This window comes from Pangasianodon hypophthalmus, chromosome 27 (genome assembly GCF_027358585.1).
Source record: "Pangasianodon hypophthalmus isolate fPanHyp1 chromosome 27, fPanHyp1.pri, whole genome shotgun sequence".
Lineage (NCBI taxonomy): Eukaryota > Metazoa > Chordata > Actinopteri > Siluriformes > Pangasiidae > Pangasianodon > Pangasianodon hypophthalmus.
Window position 1 is genome coordinate 11,005,997 of NC_069736.1, and position 23,366 is coordinate 11,029,362.

The window sequence follows — 23,366 nt, forward strand, 5'->3', positions numbered from 1 at the left end:
TGTGCTTGAGACTCTATGTATTTACAGTTAGGTCCATAAGTATTTGGACGGTGACACAATTTTGGTAATTTTGCCTCTGTACTCCACCACAGTGGATTTGAATGAAGCAATGAAGATGTGACTGAAGTGTAGAGCTGCGTTGAGCTGCTCAAAAGTTACAATAACATGCCAAAAATGTTTCGATCTAACCGCCATGTTTGCTACTCCTCCTCCAAATTTTGTCCAATTTTCACCAAATTTGGCTCATGTCATCTTGAGACCTGTCTGAACAAAAGTGATCAAAGGAATTTTAATATTCAAAACTGTTCTCCTGTAATGCACTGGCAAATACAAAAAACAGGATGTGAGAGTGTATCTCAGCAATGTATCTATGTATCCTCATGAAACTTGATAATTGTTTTCAGGAACATGCCCTGAATGTACCTAAGAAGTTTCGTGACTGTGTCACCTTGTGGTCAAGAACTGTTACAACTTTCAATTTTTGGGATAAATTAATAGTTAATTTCTCCTATAATTCCCTGGAGTATACTAAAGTGAACGCACACCAAATTCAAGTGTACTTCCTGTCAACCATCTTGGATTTTGTTAAAAACTGTTTTTTGCTCCTACTCCTCCTAGAAACTTTGCCCAATCATCACCAAATTTGCACACATCATCTTCAGAGTAATCCTCACAAAATTTATCAAGGGATAAATTTTGTCAAACTTGGTAGGCATCTTCAGGACCACGACCTGAGGCTATGCAACAGATTCCGTGCCACCTACTGGTCAAAAGTTACAATAACTGTAACTTTACAATACAATAAAAATGCTTCCATCTAACTTCCACTTTTGCTACTCCTCCTCCAAATTTTGTGGAATCTTCACCAAATTTGGCTGACATCATTTTGAGACCTGTCTAAACTCAGACTGATGAGAAAAAAACAACAATACCTTAGATATTTTTAAACTGCAATAAAAAAAAAAATTAGGTCAGAGCAGTAGCAATCACGACCACAGGTCCAAGTAGCAACAGACAACACCACTGGTCACAGCAGTAGTGGCAGATGCAGCAGCAATACCAGCCAGCTGCCCATTTGTTCATCTAGACCTTTCCTCCTACATTCAGAGAATGCCACCACTGTCCGTGGTCAAAAACATACACATCATGAGTGAAACTACAAATCACTCTCGAATCCCTTTGCCTAAAGTCATGGCTCTGCTTTCCTTTGATATCTTAGACAATAATTGTAGTGTATCTGTCAATGTGTAGCTCACTGTGTCTGGGTGATTTACCTCTGAAAATACTGCTTGCGGCTTTAATTTTAATTAAAGTTATTGTGGACAGTGTACATCTTGTACCTCTGATTTCATTTATGTGAACCTCATTTTCTTATAATGCTGGAATGGCTAGTAGTCAGTCTTACTAGATGGCTGCTCCAGCATCCTAGCCAACTTATTTAGATTAACTAGTTAGTTAGTAAGTTTGTGTAGGACTTCACTCATTTTAATGATATTAACACTAAATTGTTTTGAATGGTCAGACAAGTAACTACATACTTAGCAATTTGTAATGAAAGTTTTTTTTGGTTAACAATGTGTCTGATGTGTTTTAGTTCAATTGTGATAAAATGCAAATGTTATGTTATTTTGAAAATGTTATTTTCAACTTCTAAACTGAAGGCATTCAAACTATTATATCAATAATAACCAATTCATATGTATAAAATGTAAGTAATCCAGCTCAAAGCCAGAGAAACATGTCCTAAGTCCTATTTTATGGTAATTGCACACACACTACCAGTGTAGTATATAAAAAGCAGGTTGAAAAATGCTGAAGTATTCCTTTAATGAGAGCAGACCTGATGGTGGTGCACTGCAGCAAGCCGATCTTCTCATTGAGTTCAGCGATGATGCTGTGGAGCTCAGTTATCCTCTCCTCATAGTGCAGTGACTGCTCCTGCACCTTCTCATGTTCCCGCAGAAAATGAGACTGTTCACACTGCACACACACAAATATATTTTAACAATTTAGTTGTATCCACTCAACAAAGCAGTAATACTGGACATAAATAACAAAAGGTGCAAAGGTGCATATGTGATAGCTGGCAATAATAGCAGACACTGAACAGTATTTTGCTAGCCATTTAGCTCTCTTTTTGGGCACCAAAACCAGCTGTAACCCCCTAATGACCTAGGCTGCCCAAAAAGAGAAAGACCAATGGTCTGCACCTATTATGGATGGTACAATACAGACTACCTAAAGATGGCTGTGGATGTAAAGACAGTGTAAAGACTGCAATTGCTAAGAATAGTTTACACTCAAGTCTCCATCATTGAACAGTTAATAATTTCAGTTTGATATGATAGACTTAAAGTTGAAACTCTAATGATGCTCATTATCTACATTCCTGTTAACATAATTAACAATTTTTGACTCTACTGTATACAATTATAGAAGAGAAATTATATATAAATCACACTATCCGGTGTCACCCAGAAGTGGATGGGTTTCCTTTTGAGTTTGGTTCCTCTCAAGGTTTCTTCCTTTTGTCGTCTCAGGGATAAAGTTAAAATTTTAATTTTAATTATATATCCAGAAAAATTTATATATTAGGCTAAGTGCTGGAAACCTAGAATGAAAGAGTCTGGTGGGGAGGACTAACATACTCAATGTACTCATTGAGTGCAGTGTTCTTGAAGAATGAATGAGATACAGACTGGTCAGCACGGAGGAGACATGCCAGTTTCCCCTGTAATTTCAATTCAGTCCAGTTTCCCTCCTAAACCCAAGGAAGATGGGGATCTGCCTCCCTGGCCAATGGCACCTTGCATCTCTTTAAGCCCAAACATAGAGCAGAGTGAGCCAATTCCCAAACAGCTCTGTCATCATTGTTCAGCATGTTCAGAAGGTGGGCTATCTGTGTGCTGGTGTAAATCCATGTTACATTCAATGTCCCAGGGGTGAGACATTGAAAAATAATGTCCTGGGCATGCTCGGGGGTTGGGGTTCCAACCCAATCGCGCACACACACTGTGGACAATTTAAAGATGCCAATCAGCCTAGAACGCATTGCTTTAGACTGGGGGAGGAAACTACAGTACCCAGAGGAAACCACTGAAGCACAGGGAGAGCTTGGAAACTTCACGCACAGGGGGGAGGCAGAAATTGAACCTCCAACCCCAGGGGTACAAGGCAAATGTGCTAACCACTAAACCACCGTGCCCCCTCAGGACATTCCATATTGTGGTATTGGCTATGCCCAATGCTTATGCAATAGCTCTGATCAATTTTCCCTCTTTTCTCAGCTTCAAAACAGCTTGCTAGACAGCTCTCTGATCTTCATGTTGGTTTATCCTTTTTAACAACAAATGCATGCTTCACAGTCGAAACCAAGAGTAGACATTCAGACCTATTAATTGTTTAAACAATCAAAACAACCAATAACAGGGCACACCAGGGCAACAAGAAACGCCTGTCAGTCATGTTCCGATGTATTTGATTTGAAAAATGGGTAGGTTCAAACAAAAAGTGCCATATTTTAAGTTGTTTAACACATCTACATGTAATTATAAGGAAAAAAGGCTCAAATTCTGGTCTATGATCTCATATTCATCTTTTGATCTCAAAGCCAAATGTCTTCAGCCTATAGCGAAAACAAAAGTATTGGCTTTTTGTTCCAATACTTTTGGAGGGGACTGTACGTTTCTTGGAAAGAGTACACACATTGGTTGCAATGCTTTTGTAAATAAACGGGGTGCGTCAGTTTTTGAGTGGTACCACCGGTCCCCCTCTCCTTTAATACAAGGCAGCACAATTTGTGTTTTTCACCTCCAGAGCTGACCATTCTAGAAATAAATCTGTCCTGGCGAGCATGTTCTTAATAATACCTTCCACTCTGGAGGCTAACTGAACATCATTGACAGACTGGCACATCCACTTTAGCAACTAATGAAATTAATTTAAGAAAATTAACTGTGCTCAATAGACAACCAATTTTAGTGCCTGTTTGAAGTGGTGATGGGTGAGTGAGACATTTTCCACAGATGTATTTCCTCTAGTGACCTAATCATGACACCATGCATCTCCAAATGCATCTCTAAAATATTCTGTCAATGCATAATCCCATACAGCACCTACTACATTAACAATGACAGTTACAAGAGGTGTGGTTACTTAAATTGTGAAAAAAGGCAACAGGCTGGTGTTCACTGGCATTCACCTGCAACCTGCCGCCATCATGCAACACACACACAAACACTGAGAGAGAGAGAGAGAGAGAGAATCAATGATGCAATAATACTCCAGAAACAAAACCTCGAGGCAGGACAAAGAAAAAAAAAACAAAGTGAGAAGTATTTCTCATTAGAACACAAAAGTAGACACACAAACAACTCAAGGCAGCCATGCATGCATACATCAGTTCATAATAAAGCATCCACACTGTAAGGCATGTAGCTAAATTTTAAATAATTCACCATGTTAGGCCTTGATACAGACTAAGTGACTAAGTAATAGAATATAAGATCACACCCTAATGCAGCACTGCCAACAAACTTTCAGCCACCTGCAACATTACATCAGCGAATGTTCTATAGTGTTCTACAGCAGACTGTCACACACTATACTGATAGATGGCTGAATTAGCAGCAGTGGAATTAGCTACTGAGTGCCTCTGGGATTTCAATTCATCTCATGTTAACGCAATCACTGCAAGTGCTGGAGATAAAGCATAGAGAACTGCCCTGTTCTCAGAGAGAAAGACAGTAACTTCTTGTAAAGACAATAACCTTGGAAGCATAAGCCAATAGGAACACAAAGAGATGAACAAAAATGTAGAAATACTCAGAAAGTTTGTTCTAATAATGTAATTAACATAAAATTAGATCATTTTACAAGCATAGCCAGCACATCCGATCTGAATCTAACATGCTTGCTGTAGATGAACTAGCAGAGGAGCAGGAATTATTTATGATAACACTTTAGGTGTTAAGCAGAAATCTGGATATGGATTGTGTTCTGAATTTCTACAGGAATTTGCAAACTTTATCTCTAACCTAGTTGTTTCAATAGAAAAAGCAGTAATTGTTGGAGATTTTAATATACATTTTACTAATCTGCAAAACCCTGAACACTGTTTTTGTCTATTTTAGACTAAGTAGGGGTCAGTCAAACATATAACAGGACACACCCTTGATACTACTATTTGGATTAAATATAGATAATAGTCTGCTGCACACTTCTCAACAATATCACCTTCAAGCAGATCACCACCAACGAAGGCTGGCCTAAGGGAGACTGGAACCAGGTCATAGCACCCTTCCTCTCGAGAGAAGCTCAGTTGGCTTACTATGCCCTCCCACAGGGAGATGCCACCAAGTACAACGTGCTGAGGGAAGAAATTCTGGTGTGCTGTGGATTATTCCCCCACCAATGTGGCCTCCATGAATGGGCACCACCAAGAGGTGGCTGACTCGGGAAGCACAGTCACCTTGGTCTGCCCATCGGTCCTACCTCAGACTGTTAGGGCATGTGGGAGCATTACTTTGGTCTCCTGCATACACGGGTATGTCCAGAAGTTCCCCACTGCTGAGGTCCAGGTTGGGAACCAAAGAGATGAGTGGCCATTATTAGTCGGATTGGTGCCGGAACTACCTGTGCCTCTACTTATGGCATCTACTTACTGGCTGGCGTTCCCTGCAGAACCGCCCACAACATGAAATCAGAACCAGATCCAAAATCAACCTGCTGATGCACCTGACCCACTTGCACCCAGGGGAGTGTGGCCATCTGGAGGCCCGCAACACCATAGAAAAACTAAGGGACCGCTTCCACTGGCCAGGTATGGAGGTAGAAGTACAAAACTTCTGCCAGCGGTGCCAGCGCACCTCCCCCAAGAAGCCCACACCTGCCCCGTTCATTCTGCTTCCTATCATTGGTGTGCCCATCGAAAGGGTGGACATGGACCTCATAGGCCGCTCCCAAAATCCGCTCAGGGCCATGAATACATACAAGTCATTGTAGACTATGCCACCCGGTACCCTGAGGCAGTCCAACTCTGGAAAGACACCTCATGTAACATCACCAGGGAACTCGTCAAATCCCCAAGGACCTCTTAACTGACCAAGGTAACTGATCAAGGCCCTTTGTCTCCAAGTTGATGTCTGATCTCTGTTGGTTGTTGTAGGTTAAGCAAATCAGGACGTCTGTCTACCACCTACGGACAGACGGCCTGGTCGAAAGGTTTAACAAAACACTGAAGAGGATGCTGAAGCAGGTGGTAAAAGAAGAAGGGATGAACTGGGACCTCCTCCTGCCCTATGTCCTGTTTGCGGTCCATGAAACACCACAGGCATCCACAGCCTTCACCCCGTTCAAGCTCCTTTTCGAGAGGAGACTGTAAGATCTACTAGACATGGCCAAGGAAGCATGGGACAAGCAGCCATCCCGGTTCCGGTCCGTGATCAAATATGTCCAGAATATGCAAGAGCGGATTGAGCTGGTAGCTCCATCATAAAACACATGGAGGAAGCGCAGGCGGAACAGAAACAGAACTACAACCGGCCAGCCCAACCCGACCGGGTGCTCCTCCTGCTGCCCATTGCAAACTGCAAGTTCTTGGCCCATTGGCAGAGCCCGTACACAATCCTCAAATGTGTGGGCCCAGTGAACTACCTCCTGCAACAGCCAGGTAAGAAGAAAAACACACAACTATACCATATCAACCTACTTAAAAAGTGGATTGAACCTGTTCCTGCCTTGTCAGCCCATGTTGATGTTTAATCAAAACCGCCAGGGCATACCTTTGTCCAAAAGGGAGAAGATGGATCCACCCGGGTGGATGACCAGGTGGAGCACCTGGGGAGAGCCTGGTTTATCTCGACCCTCGAACTTACAAAAGGCTACTGGCAGCCCTAGCCCTGGACACAAAACCCAAGACTGCGTTCAGCACCTCCAGCAGCCACTGGCAGTTCTGGGTTCTCCCCTTTGGGCTCTTTGGGCCATTAAGGAATTGGGCCATTAAGGTTATAAATAATTATTTAATTATTTTTCTCCATATACACCTTAAAACAGACCACTGCTTCTAGATAAGCATCCCTCTCCAACCTAATAGAAATCAGCAAAAATAATCCTAGATTCTTATTTAACACAGTAGCAAAGTAAATTGTTTTAACTGGAAAGAGAGATCTGAGATATGGACCAAAATGTTTCACCATTAGGCTGACCAGTCCCATCTCACTTGCCTGAATAGTGGGAGGATGTACTACCTATTTGGCCAAGTTTCATGTCTCTACAACCTATGGTTTGTCTGCACAATTTGCTTTAATGGAAGAAAGAACAATAATCATAATTAAAGCTGCAAGCAGCATTTCTGGGGGCCAAGCACCCAGACTCTGTGAGCCGCACATTCACAGATGCGTTACAATTGTTGTATAAGCAATCAAAGAAAAGCAGAGCTATAACTATAGGCAAAAGGAATCAAGAACGATTTGTAGTTTAATGTATTTGCCAATCCGTTATGGGAGAAAGGACTGAATATCAGAGATCCTTTGATGACTTTTTTTCAGACAGGTGTCAAGATGATGTGGGCCAAATTTGGTGAAGTTTGGACAAAATTTGGAAGAGGAGTAGTTAGCATGTTGTTGTAACTTTTGACTAGTAGGGGAGCTGTCATGAAATTTACTGCATAGCCTCAGGTCATGGTTCTGAAGATGCCTACCAAGTTTTGTGTCAGTGCGCAAAGTCAATGCTGAGATACAGCCTCACTTCCTGTTTGGCGGCGTTGCCATCAGATTCGTTGGCCCTTTACAGGCAAACCATTTGGAATAATCAAAATTCTTTTGATAAATTTTGTGATTTTATGCATATTATACAAATTTGCAAAAAAAATTTAAGCAGGTGGAACAAAATAGTTCTTGCAGAAGACCCCAAGGAATAAGTAACAAAGAGAATTTTCACTGTAGGAATTACAGTATTTGAATTATAAACCAAAATATAAAATGCTTCACCATAGCGCCACCATTAAGCTAATCAGGCTGATCTCTCTTTTCTGAGTAGCAGGAGGGAGTACTACGTACTGACCAAGTTTCATGTCTGTAGGACCTGTGGTTTGGTCTGCACGATCAGTTTTAGTGGAAAAGAGGAAGAAGAAGATAAATATGGCCATAAGCAGCAATCTGGGGGTTGGGAAGGTGTGGCTGGCAAGCAGATAGTTCTTGCCAAGTTGCATAAAACACTAAAGCAACCATAGATGAACATACTATTAAAATTTCATGATGGTACTTTAATGCTAAAACTGTGAAGTGTATGCTGCAATGTGATTGGCTGATGGCCCCCATGTTTTTGAAGTAATCTAGTCAAGAGTAGAAATCCACTCACAGATTAGCACACCAGTGCAGTACAACAAATTTTAGCTTCATTTGAGCAAAATGAGCAATCGATATAAAACTTGAATGGTAAGTCCCTCTAGTGGCCAAGAAAAAAAATCCTGCATGGTTAATCAAATTGCCCCTTGGGGGGCACTGTTCAGTTTTTTCCACTTATAAACAAGCATATCTCATAAAAGTGGACAGTGAAAATTTTCTGCAGTTTGATTAATATGCAAACCTATCTTTTGCAAACTATTCCTAGGATTTTTGCCAGATCTTCCAAACTGTGATGTCAAATTACCCAGCAGAGTCTGTCCATCAATAATTATTAAAAATCTGTGGATAAGAAAATAGATTTGTAAAGCATGTGTCTGCTGAATATCAGTCAGTCACTTCATGACGGGGCTTAATTTACTCAAACAGCAATAACACATGATAGGTGTTTATGCACAAGACTTGAAAAGCATATTCAGGGCTATATTCTGAGGCCGTGCTCTAAAGCTGGGGTGTGGCTTCGGGGGGCGTGATTAAATACAAGCACAATTTTCTCACATACGATACATCTAATAGAAATGAAATACTCTTATAACCACCCAAGACAAGCTAGGAACCATCAGGGATACCATAGGCACCACCTGACAATGGTCTATCAACCCATCAGCCCCACCAGGGAGTTGTGTTGGCTGTGCAATCCCTCTGCATTTTCTTCACGAAATGCACTTTTCTAGTTAGGTGGCCAGGCACCAAAGGTGAGTAGGCATCCTACTGTTATTCTACCTTTTCTTCTTCTTCTTCTGGCTAGGTTGTCTATGGTAGCCCATAGAACCATCTGGTAAAAAGCTGTGAAATTTGGCACGCTGATTGGGGAGGGTCTAAGGAACATTCTGACCAAACGTGGGTCAAGTGCTGCCAACGCATCACAGTACTGGTACGGAAACTCACTAGAAAACGCTTTGACAATTAAAACAAAACATAATCATCAGAGAATTCCAAAAAATGAAATGAATAATTTTAAAAATGCACTACAGCAAATAGATTGGTCAAATCTTCTGCACAGTGAAGACGTTAAGAACAGTAGTAATATGTTTCTCAGAACTTTTAATAAAGTAATATTCTCCTTTGCTAGGAAGGTTAAAAAATAAATCCAGACAAAAGAATACTTCACCATGACTCAATGATGCCCCTTGGCAACAAATGAAAGAGCGAGATTTGGCATTGAAAAGAGCACTTAAATCAGATCATAGCAGCAATAAGCACATTTTTACATCCCTAAGAAATAAAGTAGCTAGGAACATAAGGAAGGCTAAAGCTGAGTTTTATATCAGAATAATTGAAGATGCAAGGGGTAATGGGAAACCTGTCTGGAAAAATCTTATTAAAATAACTGGAACAAATACTGATCATAGAACAAATGAAATTGAACTCAAAGGTAATGGAATTTTAAGTCAGGATCAGGAAATGATAGCAAGCACTTTCAATAATTTTTTTACAAACTCAGTTGAGGAGCTGGCCAAGAGCTTCTCTTCCAGAAATATTATGTGTAACCCAATCAATGATGATAAACCAATTTTTAGAATATATGAAATATCTGAATCTAAAGGGATAAATAAGTTATTTCAGAGATTGAAAAGCAAAGGATGCATATGGTTTAGATACTACATTTTTAAAATCATATAAGAATATTTTAGTTTGTCCTATCTCTCATCTGATTAATCTCTCAATTATGCAAGGCATTTTCCCAGATCCCTGACAGTCAGCCATTGTAACACCGGTGATCAAACAACTGTAGGAAACTACAGACCTATTAGCATTCTACCTGTAGTTTCCAAAGTGTCTCAGAAATGGATAGCAAAACAGCTGACTGCTTACCTGAATGAGGGACACACCCCTTTGCATCCAATGCAATTTGGATTTCGTTTTAATCATTCAACTGAAACAGCTAACTGCTATTTTCTTGAAAACTTAAAATCTAAATTAGTTGGTGGCGAGGTAATAGGAGCAGTTTTTTTGGATTTAAAGAAGGCTTTTGATACTGTGAACCATGAGGTACTCCTTTCAAAGCTCACACTTCTTAATTTTTCTACTGATGCCATTAAATGGATGAATTCATATTTATCAAACAGGAAGCAAAGTGTACATGTTAGTAATAGTCATTCAACATATCTTAATTCTAATACCGGAATTCCTCAAGGGTCAATTTTGGGCCCTATTCTGTTTAGTTTATATATTAATGATTTGCCTTTAGTCTGTCCATCTGTTAACATTCAAATGTATGCTGATGACACAGTTCTCTATGTGCATGCTAAAAAAAAAACAACAAGCAGCAAACAATTTAACTGAAGCCTTGGTTCATGTTTCTGACTTTTTAAGTAATTCATATTTACATTTGAACATAAGCAAAACTGTTTGTATGTTCTTCTCACAAAAATCTACAGTGACTCCCCATTCTGATGTATTTGTCAGAGGAGAAAAGCTCAAGGTTGTGTATGATTTTTGTCTGATTTTGCGGTTATTTTAGAATCTCATTTGCCATTTCGAAAGCAGGCCAAAAAGGTGGCCAAAACCATTAAATTTAATTTTGCTGACTTTAGGCATACAAGACCATACCTAACAGAGGCAGCACAGCTTTTCATGCATTCTATGGTCTTCTCTCATATCACATATTGCTTCACTAGTTGGTCACAAGCAAGCATAACAATTTTAAAACCAATTGAATCCCTTTATAAACAGACACTTAAAATACTTGATCAGAGAACTAATAGTTTCCATCATTGCAATATAGTACAAAAATATAATCCATAAAGTTTTAATAATTTTAAACATTTTGCTGATGCTTGCTTGATTTTTAAGATCTTAAACGGATATGCACCTCCCCCATTAAACCAGTTTATAATGCAGAAGGATAATAGTGGAAGAGTAAGAAAGAGCAACTAATAGAGGTGACTGTTGTACAATTTAGACATACTACGTTTGGACAATCAGTCTTTTCAGTTAGAGCCATTCATTATTGGAATTCTCTACCAATTGAGTTAAGAGAGAGTACAAATTATCTAACATTTAAATATAAACTAAAGATATGGCTAAAAGCAAACCAAATTTGTAATCATGTGTAAATAAACCATCTTATCTCTGACATTGCCATTATCATCTTTAGTAGTGGTTATGTATGTATCTGTTGATTTGGTATTATTCTTTTTTTTTTGATGTTTCTGTTTTGCTGTATGTTTAAATCTGCTTAGTTTGTTTGTTTGTTTGCTTTTTGTATCATTACTTAATCATGGATATGTTTAATTTGTACTATTTTATTGTATTGATACATGTTCGTTATTGGTGATAACTTATTAGATTTTAATTTTAGGTTGCCACCTTAAAATCTGGCAAGGAGCAACAGATTAAAGTTAGCCTGCTGGGCTAATTCTGGCTTATTTACAGTATTTGACTGTTGATTAATGAGCACTGTCCCAATTAAATTAAATTAAATTAAATTAAATTACCATGCTCTCTAATTTCCCCAAACCCAACTTTAAATACCACCTTACTGCTTTTTTCCATATAAACATCCACCCAAAGCCCAAAGATAAATACCCCCATAACTGCTAATTGCTCCTATACCCATAAATACTATACTGGACTGCTAAATACATTCAAAACCCAACATAAATATATCACTGAACGGTAAATCACCCAAACCAAAAGATAAATTGCCCTGACCCCATAACCTATAATTGCCTCAAATGGAACTATAAATACCACCCTGACTGCTAATTGCTGCAAATTCCAAAAATAAATGTCCATGTCGACATATCGAAACAGGGCCAATTCCAGATTGTTTGGTCTGGTTGGGAAAGTTGTGCTTGTATACAGGTTTTTGTTCATTAATGCAATTAGCCATTGGGGAGCGCTATTCATTTTTTCACTTATAAGAATGCATATCTCATGTAAAATAAGGGTGGGCAGGAAATATTCTTTTTTCTTCTGAAAATTACTCAGCATAGTCTGTCCTTCAATAATTATTAAAAATCTGTGGACATTTGTAAAGAACACCTGTGTCTTGTTAAAGCGTTTGTTAAAACACCTGTGTCTTGTTACAGTCTACTTATTTGTGTCTCTGTGGCCTTTCAGTGACTCCCGTGACTTGTGAGATCTGTACGCACGCACGCGCACACACATACACACACACACAAACACACACACACACAAATTTCTGGGGCCAAAAGCATAGAGTAGGCAGTTAGTCATTGCCTCACCCATCCACTAATTCTTGGGACAAATTGGCCAGTGCTTCAGGCATTTGTACCAGAAATGTTTGTGGATGGGTCCTGCAGGAGCAAGGCATGGTGTGGAATGTGCGCAGTGTTGGCTGTGGAGGTGGTGCCGGGGCAGACGACCTCAGCTCCACGTTAGGGAGAGACGGAGGGTTGGGAGGGCTCCACACGTCCACCTCTTGCGGTGATTACCCTTGGGTATTTCCCCTTGTAGCAGTCGTGCGACAAGACCCTGAGGCACACCTTCGACCAAGTGAGAGTAATATTGATGGTCAGCAAATTCAGCCTAATGTTGCACTATCCCACCCATATTTTTCAATTATTAAGGAAAGGTTATATCGATTGACGCAGGACACTTAAACCAAGGAAGAGACAACCCAGTTGTTGGTTTCGAAAAGCTGTAGGGAACTTCTGTTCTATGTGGCTCATCATAATCCCATGGATAATAATCCCATGGCCGCCTAATGGCTCATCTGTTTTTGGCTGGGCATTCAATGCAATGAACACAGGTGGTGTGCGGCATGTCGCGAATGTCAGCTTGTAAATCCACCAGCTACCCCAAAAGCATCATTGCACCCATTACCCTTAATTAAGGTCCCCTTCAAAAGAATTGGCATGGACCTCATCAGGCCATTCGAAAGGTGCACACAAGAATATCGCTTTGTGTAATTTCTGGTGGATTATGCAATGCAATATCCAGAAGCAGTGCCTCTGTGCAACATCTCAGCAAATGGTGTTGTGGAGGCAATCTTCAGTGTAATCCCAAGTCGGGATCCTGAGATTTTGACTGAACAGGGCACTACGTTTATGTCACAGACACTACGCGAACTTTACTAATTATAAGGAATTAAATCAATTTGCACCAGTGTTTACCATCCAAAGACAGACGGCCTGGAGGAGTGGTTTAATCAGACACTAAAAACATGATTCGTAGTTTGTTCAAGAGGATGCATGAAATTGGGATAATTGGCTCGAGCCTCTGCTATTTGCAGTAGACCTCTGAATTACTTGCAAAGTGGCAAGGACCCTTTGAAGTCACACGGCAAGCTGAAGAAGTTGACTATGAGGCCCTGGCGAATGGATAGAGGTGATGCACTTCAAATATACCACCTCAATCTCCTGAAATCATGGAGAGAGGCTGTGGAGAGAGGGCTGTGGCTCTGGCAACAGTGGTTCCCAAGAGGGAGGAGCTTGGGACCGGAGGCAAATCTAAAAGTGCAGCCCAATTCACCTTGGTCCCATATGGAGACCACCTCTCACCGTTCCAGGCAGCACAAGTTGCCAGGTTGCAAGGGGAATTTTCCAATGTGTTTTTGCCTCTACCCAGTCCACACTGACCTCATAAAGCACCACATTGAGACTCCTCCTGGTTGTCATTGTATGCAGCCGCCCATACCGGTTGCCTTAAAACAAAGAAAATGTGGCTCGGGATGAACTTAAGGCTATGCTCAACATGGAGATACTCGAGGAGACCCACAGTGATTGGAGCAGCCAGGTGTCAATGTGGTGTCTAAATTTGACATAGTTTTATCTGATGCCTAGCATTGATGAATTGCTCAATCAGTTAGGCACGGCTCACTTATAATTCGACACTGGCCTTAACCAAGGGGTATTGGCAGATTCCCTTGACTCCAATATCTTGGGGAAAAAAATGGCCTTTTCCACACCGTTTGGGTTACAACAGTTTGTCTCCCTTCTGTTTGGGACCCCAGCAATGTTTCAACATCTCATGGACAGGATCCTCTGTCAGAACCTTGAGACAGGTGGGGCTTACAGTGAACCCAAGGAAGTGTGCACTGGGTGGGTGGAAGTACGGTGTCTGGGCTTCCACTTGGGCCATAGGCAGGTGTGTCTCCAAATTGATAAGACAGCAGTGACTTCGGCCTGCCCGAGACCCAAGACCAAAAAGGAGGTGAGGCAGTTCCTGGGGCTGGCTGGCTATTATAGGAGGTTTGTACCAAAGTTGTCAGGTGTTACCAGCCTGCTGACTGATCTCACTAAAAAGGGGGCGCCAGATCTAGTCCAGTGGACGGAGCCACGTGAGCAGGCTTTCTGCCAGGTAAAAGCATTTTTGGGGGGGCTCGCTGTTGCATTCACCTGAATTTTCTCTCCCTTTTGTTCTACAGACCGACGCATCAGACAGAGGGCTGTGGCCGTTTTGTCTCGGGTGGTGGAGGGGGAGAAGCACCCTGTGCTGTACATCAGACAGAAACCTAGTACAGCACTATCGACAAAGACTTTCTGGCCATCAAGTGGGCGGTCCTCACCCTCCGATACTACCTACTGGGGCACCCTTTCACCCTCTGTTCCGATCACACCCCGCTCCAGTGACTCCACCGCATGAAGGATGCCACCGTGCAGATCACTCGTTGGTATCTGGCACTTAAACCATTGAAATTCGAGGTGATCCACAGGCCGGGGGCTCAGATGGTGGTGGCAGATTATTTCTCCCACCAGAGGAGTCAGCTGCAGGCTGGTTGGCTCCCCGTCCTGAGTCGGGCACTGGGGGGTATATGGCAGCAGGGGCATGGTCGAGCATCAGCTGTGAACAGAGAAGAGGAAGGTCTAACCGGCAGTGACTCCCCTAACCCATAAGCGAGAGAGAGACAGCGTGCAAGACTATGTGGCAAGAGCTTGAGAGACACACAAACACACACATACACGCCAAAAAGCATGAACTTGACAGAGCAAATGTGTTTTCTTTTGAGTTTTGAAAGTGCACTGAAAAGCACGGTCAGAATAAATGTGAGCCCAGAGCTCAGTTAAGATTCTAACTGTCTCTCGAGTCTTCCTCTACACCCTCACACACCGGGGTTATACAACATTATTTAAACATATTCATTCTGACTGTGTACATGTTATGTAATGTTTGTTATGGGGAGCTTGTTTGTACTCACTGAGCTCAACACACTGGCAGTATGCCGAGAAGGCAAAGGACCAAATTACAGGCTGCTGGGAAATGTAGTTTCAGTTCTTGCCAAAAAGATTTTTGATATTTATTTGTATTTTATGTATCTTATTTTTTAGGCTGAAAAAAATTTCAACCATTAAATAAATTTTTTGTTTAGAATGAAAGTGGCTGTCATCCCAGGGACTGTTTATTTTTAAATAATTTGCTTAAAATTATTTTCAATGATTTATTTTTACTTATTTTAATTAATGGTTTGGTTTTAGTGCAGAAGTGGGATGGCCTCAGCTGATGACAACAGGAGCTGTGGCATGGCGATGTAGCTTACAATGTGTTATGGTCGCTGAGCTACTGGATGTCCAGGTGGTGCTCTGAAAACAATATAGACTTAATTAGAGTATTAATTAGATAATTAGTGTAGTTTTGAGGGCAAGTCTGACCTGTTAGGGTGGGATGCAGAGGCGGATTTTACCATTAGGCAAAGGTTGGCAATTGCCTTAGGCCCCAATCTACCATGGGCCCCAAAAAATTCTACATAAACTTATGGTTAAGAACATTTTTTTACTTTTTGCTAATTAAGTATGTCTTTCTAAAAATCCATACCCTAAAATGGCATCAGAATGCTTTTTTCATGAGTGTCTCAGGGTCCCCTCTCCTCAGATCCCACTACATTGGACTATTCCATGATCCTACTGCGCATCTGCGGAAATGGTTCAGGAAGACAGTAGCCAAGTCATGTAAACAAACAGCTCAACGAGGTGTACAGCTATAGTTCAGGTGAACCAAGATCTAATTGCTCTTGAAGTAAACCGCTGGTATGAGATTTTAAGAAGACTTATTGCAATTGTGAACCATCTGGCAGAGCATAATCTTACATTTTGTGGCCACTCAGACAGGTTGAGTCTGGCAATGGAAATTTCCTAGGGCAAGTAGAACTAATGGCTCAGTCTGACCCAGTCATGCAAGAGCATTTGAGGCAAATTCAGGCAAAAGAGCTAAGCAAGCATATTCAAAATGAACTAATTTCCCTTGTGGCAAAATGTACAACTGATGAAAATTGTAGAGAGAGTAAATACAGCCAAATATTATGCTGTAATCACGGACTGCACGGACTCGGTCACAATGAGCAGCTATCAGTGGTGCTACAAACTGTTAATTGTGAGACCTCAAAAGGTATCTCCTTTCATGAGCACTTTGTTGGTTTTCCTCAGGCACTTGACACAACAGGAAAAGGCTTATGTGACTCAATTTTAGGGCACCTAGAAACACTAGATTTGGATATTTCCAACTGTTAAGGCCAGTCTTATGATAATGGGAGTAACATGAAGGGTAAAAAGCAGGGGGGTCCAAAAGAGAGTGCTGGAATTAAACAGCAAAGCATATATGTGTTCCTTGTTGAAGTCACACACAGAACCTTGTTGTTGGTGACGCAGCCAAGTCATCTGTCATATCTATCAGATTTTTTTGGTCTGTTACAATGACTTTACACTCTGTTCAGCTCTTCAGGTCACTGTTGGACCATTCTCACAGAACATGTCAAGAACTTTTCACTGAAGGCATTGTCAACAACCAGGTGAAAGAAAAACTAGACAGTTTGAGTATGAAGGAACAGAGCACACTCAGTCAACTGCAGAAGAGCTCTTCAAAAGAGAGTTTTTTCTGCCTCTTATAGATATGGCCCTTGTCACATTAGAGGACAAATTTTCACACATGAAAACCTTCTATGAGCTGTATGGATTTCTCTACTCCATTGACATAACAAGAATCACTCAGAAGTGAGGGAAGCTGGATGAATGCTGCCATAGATTGGAGCAGAGAACAGATGCAGAGGACCTGAAGCCTGAGGTAAAGGGTGCAGTTACAACCTTCTGCACACATCTCTCTTCACCGAGATGCTTGATTTTATATATAAGGAGAATATCCTTGACAAACATACAGGTCAAGAAGTATTTGGACAATGACAGTTTTTGTAATTTTGCCTTTATATACCACCGCAATGGATTTGAAATAAAACAATCAAGATGTAATTGAAGTGTAGATTTTCAGCTTTAAGAGGTTCCACAAAAAATATGGCATTTAGTATGGCGTTTAGGAATTACAGCCATTTTCAACAAAGTACCTCCATTTTCAGGGGCTCAAAGGTATTTGGACAAAGTGGCATAATTGTAAATATAACCATAATTTTAATACTTGGATGAAAATCCTTTGCAGTCAATGACTGTCTGAAGTCTAGAGCCCATGGACATCACCAAATTCTGAGTTTCCTCCCTTGAGATGCTTTGCCAGGCCTTCACTGCAGCCACCTTCAGTTGCTGCTTCTTTGTGGGTCTTTCTGCCTTTAGTCTTGTTTTCAGTAAGTAAAAAGCATGCTTTATTGGGTTGAGATCAGGCGACTGACTTGGCCATTGAAGAATATTCCATTTCTTTGCCTTCAAAAAGTCTTGAGCTGCTTTCGCAGTATGTTTAGGGTCATTATCCACCTGTACTGTGAAGCAGCATCCTATCGGTTTTGTAGCATTTGGTTGAATGTGAGCAGAGAGTATCCAGAGAGTAGCCCTATACACCTCAGAATTCATCTTGCTACTTCTGTCAGCAGTCACATCATCAATAAACACCAGTGAGCCCGTTCCATTGGCAGCCATACATGCCCATGCCATAACACTTCCTGACACATGATGTGGTATACTTCGGATCATGAGCTGTTCCTTTCTTTCGCCATACTTTTCTCTTCCCCCCATCATTCTGGTACAAATTAATCTTGGTTTCATCAGTCCAAAGAATCTTATTCCAGAACATGGGAGGCTCTTTTAGATGTTTTCTGGCAAAGTCTAATCTGGTTTTGCATGTTACCAGTGGTTTGCACCTTGTTCTAAACTGTATTTACATTCATGAAGGCGTCTCTTGATTGTAGATTTTGACAATGATACGCCTACCTTCTCCAGAGTATTCTTGACTTCTGTTGATGTTGTGAAGGGGTTTTTCTTCACCAAGGAAAGGAGTCTGCAATCATCCACTTTAATTGTCTTCCGTGGTCTTCCAGGCCTTTCGATGTTGTTGAGCTCACCAGTGCTTTCTTTCTTTTTAAGAATGTACCCAACTGTTGATTTAGAGAGATAGTTTTGCTAGTCGAACATCTGCCAAATGCCAACTCAATCCCTGATATCAACTCCAGACCTTTTATCTGCTTCATATGTCTTGACGTAATGAGGGAATGGACCGCACCTGGTCAATTAACTTCTTGTCAGTCAATTGTTCAAATATCTTTGAGCCCCTGAAAATGGAAGTACTTTGTTTAAAATGGTAAATGCCATATTTTTGTGGAACCTCTTGAAATAATGCTGAAAGTCTACACTTTGATCACATCTTGATTGTTTTATTTCAAATCCATTGTTGTGATGTATAAAGGCAAAATCACAAAAACTCTGTCATTGTCCAAATACTTCCGGACCTGACTGTATATCCAAATTTGAGTATAGCTCTCAGACGACTTCTCACTCTCCCTGTGACAGAAGCTTCAGGTGAGAGATGTTTCTCATCACTGAAACTCAATAAATCTTACCACAGGTCAACTATGTAGCAGGACAGGCTGTCTGTACTTGCTGTTTTCTCTATCGAGCATGAGGTCAGAAAGTCACTGGAAATGGAATTATTCAGAAAGTAATAGGACGGTGGACACACTCTTGATTAAATGCTAACATTCAGATTAAATATAGAAAATATCGTCACATTACCCCAATCTGAAACTATCTGAGATCATTTCTTCTTCTCATTTAAAATGTGTCTTAGTCATAATATATGCACTTTGCCATTCTACCACATCAAAACATACATTCACATGAGCTATTGTACATAGTTTTATCAATAATCTCCCACTGGTATCAACCTTGATTGAATCACCGACTGACCCCACAAAACTTGATCAGGCGAATGAATACTTAGTCAATATTCCATTACACTCTCAATAATGTAGCTTTACTTAAAGGAAAAACAATTACAGAGAAAAAACTAGCACCCTGGTATAATGTTCACACACATACCTCAAAACAGGCTAGAAAATTAAAACATAAATAGTGTCAAACTAACTTGGTAGTATTCCAAATTGCATGGAAGAAGAGCCCCCTGAGCTATAGAAAGGCTCTTTGTGCTGCCAGATCTGTATACTTCTCTACCATAAAAGAAGATTAAAAATACTACTAGGTTCTTTTTTAATACTGTAGCAAAATTAGCACAATTAAGACCACCACAGAAGCATACACACCATCAGTTTGTAGTAGCAATGACTTCATGATTTTTTTTCAATGAGAAAATGTAAAATATTAGGCACAAAATTCAGACAATTCAGTTTGGAGCTATTCAGGAATTTATGCATAAAAAAATCTGAATACTCCAAACTTGAAACAGTGCAAGCACTTCACTCCCTTTGTATATGACAAACAACTCCAGCCAAGCTGACCTATAAGCTCAATCCAGTGTTCATGGGTGTAACAACTCTGAGCTGGCTACCTGCTGTTAGCACTAACCCAGTCCAAACCTCACTAAAAAAAAGCTTTAGTCTGAGTCTGGCTTTAGTTTAGCACTTAGCACAATGTAGTCTCAACAAACACAAAAGTGCACTAAAGAGTAAATTTAGCACGAGTCTGACTTAGCCTTGTATTATACTAAAGCAGAACATCTATGACTCAACTCACAGCACTGACAGATCCTCAAACTCGCTCTCATTCCTTAAGGTTGGGCAAGGTTTAACGCATCCTCCATTACACACACAGAATACAGCCAAGCTTATTCAGAGCTAGTTTGTCAACCCGAGTCTCCATTGGACTCGCCAAACAAGTCCACAGAACTCCTCAAACTCCTACTTCTCAGGCTTATTTTTGAAAGTGTAAGGCTTGTAAAGACTTTAAAACCAGTTATATTGATTTTAGTGAAAAACTCGTGCTCGTGCTGCTCACTCAACTTTGGCACCATCTTCTCCCTTGGTAATAATAACCATGCCCCTAATAAGGAAACTATGCCTCCTTATTGGTTACCATGCCACAATTATGTTAAACCTTACGTGTCCTGGCTACTACATACACTCACCCTTCACTTTAATAGGAACACCTGTACACCTGCTTATTTATGCAGTTATCTAAATCAGCCATTCATGTGGATGCAGCACAATGCATAAAATCATGCAGATACAGTACACAAGCTTCAGTTAATGTTCCCATCAAACATCAGAATCAGAGGTGAATGACCAGACTGGTCTGAGCTGACAGGAAGTCTATAGTAAGTCAAAAAAGCACTCTTTACAACCACGGTGAGCAGAAAAGCATTTCAGAACACACAACACTTTAAACCTTGAGGTGGATGGGCTACAACAGCAGAAGACAACATTGGGTCCCACTCCTGTCAGCCAAGAACAAGAATCTTAGACTATCATGGGCACAGACTCACCAAAACTGGACAGCTGAAGACTGGAAAAAGACCAGGTGATTTTGTTTCAACTAGGCTTTAACTTTAGCCCATAGTGTCTCAGACTGTGGAACACAAGCTCTACTCTACTCATATGACTTTCAAAATCCTTGGAAAAGATGGTGTCATCACCGAGATACATCAGTAAGACATCAAAGGCAAGAACACCAAGGACTACCTCTGTAAGACATTTGAAGGTGGCCAGATGCATTGCAGAGGCCCAATGGCATCCAAGTCCATTCAAAGAGCCCAAATGGAGAAATGATGGCAGTCTTTTGTCTTCGCCCTTCCCAGCTACTTGGAAGTATCCAGCTGTTAAATCCAATGTAAATACAGCTGTGCATTTTCTAGAGCATCGAGTGATTCTTCCACTCATGGGAGAAGGTATGCATCCTTGTGTGTCACCTGGTTGAGTCTTCTGTAGTCATAGTAAAAGCACATTCTACCATCTTTCTTGACAATTATCACTGCAGGTGATGCCCATGGACTACAGCTCTCTTGGGGGATCCTAGGTCTTGCACATGTTTAAATTCCAGAAATACCTGGGGTGCTACTCTTTGATGTCTTTGCTTTATCGACAGTGCACTGCCTGTGGCAATATTGTGTGTCACTGCAGTGGTGTAGCAATAATCATAATTGTTTTTTGAGAAGACATCCATCAGTCACACCATATTGCCAACCATGTGGGCAGGAACAAGTAGCTAACAGTTTTGCTAACAGATCCAGCTGTTACACTGAGATGGGGTAAGCCCTTCCAGATTCACATGAACAGGAACAGGTAGCTGACCCACCTCGCATTCCTGTGGTTGGCAGTATGGTGTGACTGACCGTACATGAATCCCCCCATCCTCTTCAAACACTACAGTTTCCCCACAGCACCTCCTGTGGCTTGCACACCACTGCAATGTTATGTTATAAACCCATAATATTATGGGTTTTCCAATTGAGCACCCTTACTGGGACTCTACTTCCCACTGTCTTGGCCAATACATTTGCAACCATGAGCCCTTTTAGAAGGCTTGTTTCAGGTGGCCTTCCAGCACTTTTTCACTGAATGGGTGAATAGTGACTGCCTCTCTTCCTGCCACTTTAACGAAACCAATCCTGCCACTAGAAGCAAGAAATTAGGACTCTTTCTCTACTCTTGCTAGCACACACACCTCTCACTAGTCTCGCCTGCCTGCTGACCATATCTATCCGTCTCCTTTAGTTCTGCTCCAGTCATAAAGGGGTCCTGGAGTCTGCTGATCGCATTCATGCCAATGATGCCAGGGAGTGCCTTCATCTCCTTCACATCTGGGTTGGTGTTCGTTAGCACAAACACACACTTCCCATGGAGTGTCATTCACATGCACTCAATATTTGCTTCCAGGCATCCAAGAACAGGTATATCCAGTCCATTTGCAGCTGTAAGCCACACCCAGTTGGCTGATGGCCTGGAGAGCTATTAGCTGTCACTTCGTCCATATCGGTCACATGCTTAGGTGTTGCAGCTCTATTTCCTCTATCTTCACTGTGTAGGCAGCTTCAGCTTGTGTGCCCCACCCCTTTACATGTGTAACAAACATATCTCCCTTCACTGTCTTTTAGAGGTGTCTTTCTGGGCCATGAACAACCTGATATAACTATTCCTGGTGGGCAGCTATCTTTTGTATAGCCACATGAAGTGTCTCATGGGTTAATGTGGGTGACGTATCCGCCATGGCTGCAGCTGAATTGACAATGCCTCAGGAATGGGTACTGTCCCATGGGTTGCAGCCTGCACCAGCTCAGCGAAATTGCTGGAATGAGCAAAAGGAACAGAGAACTAATAGAGGCCCCAGGGTGTCCAGAATGCAGTCAGCTCTCTGGATCAGGCGCTCAAGGGGACTGCTCAAATCAGAGGTGGTCACACACTTGGCCATTCACTTTTTGATGGCTCGATGCACATGGCCAACATCTCATCTAACTCTGTCTTCAATGCTAACAGTCCCTTGAAAGACATCTGGTCTGCACAGTCGCCAGATATACGCCATCTGTGTCTTTGAAAAGTGGTCAAGATCAAGGTCAGGCACAGTCAAATTGTGTCCAGGTCTGGCAGGTTCCTCTGTCATCTCCTCATCTGCCACACATCTGATGAACCTCACCCCAGCCTATTTGCCAGGTCAATCAAACTGCTTCTTTAACAAGTTGATATGTAAAACTCAGAGTGGCTAGTCTATAGGTTGTAGACCCAATTTTCTGTACCACCTCAAAAGGTCCTTGCCATTGACTTACTGGGATCACTAGTTAAGAACACCAGTCCATCTGTCTGTGGATGATAAAGTGTGGTCCTTATGCTTTTATTACATAATAGCTTGTACATGTGTTTCACTAGCTGTGACAAAGTTTGAACCCTGCTCAGGTATCATG

At 41.3% G+C, this 23,366-nt stretch overlaps 1 protein-coding gene across 5 annotated transcripts in view; it reads right to left on the reverse strand.

The window, feature by feature from the left end:
* Window positions 1-23,366, reverse strand: part of mcc (MCC regulator of WNT signaling pathway) — a 149,427-nt gene that overhangs the window by 113,503 nt on the left and 12,558 nt on the right. For 4 of the 5 annotated variants that reach the window (XM_053230472.1, XM_053230471.1, XM_053230470.1 and 1 more), the window contains one exon: window positions 1,841-1,980. The exons of the other annotated variant lie outside the window; for it this stretch is intronic. Coding sequence is in view for 3 of the 4 variants with exons in the window: in XM_053230471.1 (XP_053086446.1) it covers window positions 1,841-1,980 (140 nt within the window). In the remaining variant the exon portion in view is untranslated. The remainder of the gene's footprint in view (window positions 1-1,840; window positions 1,981-23,366) is intronic. 5 annotated transcript variants of the gene reach the window in all.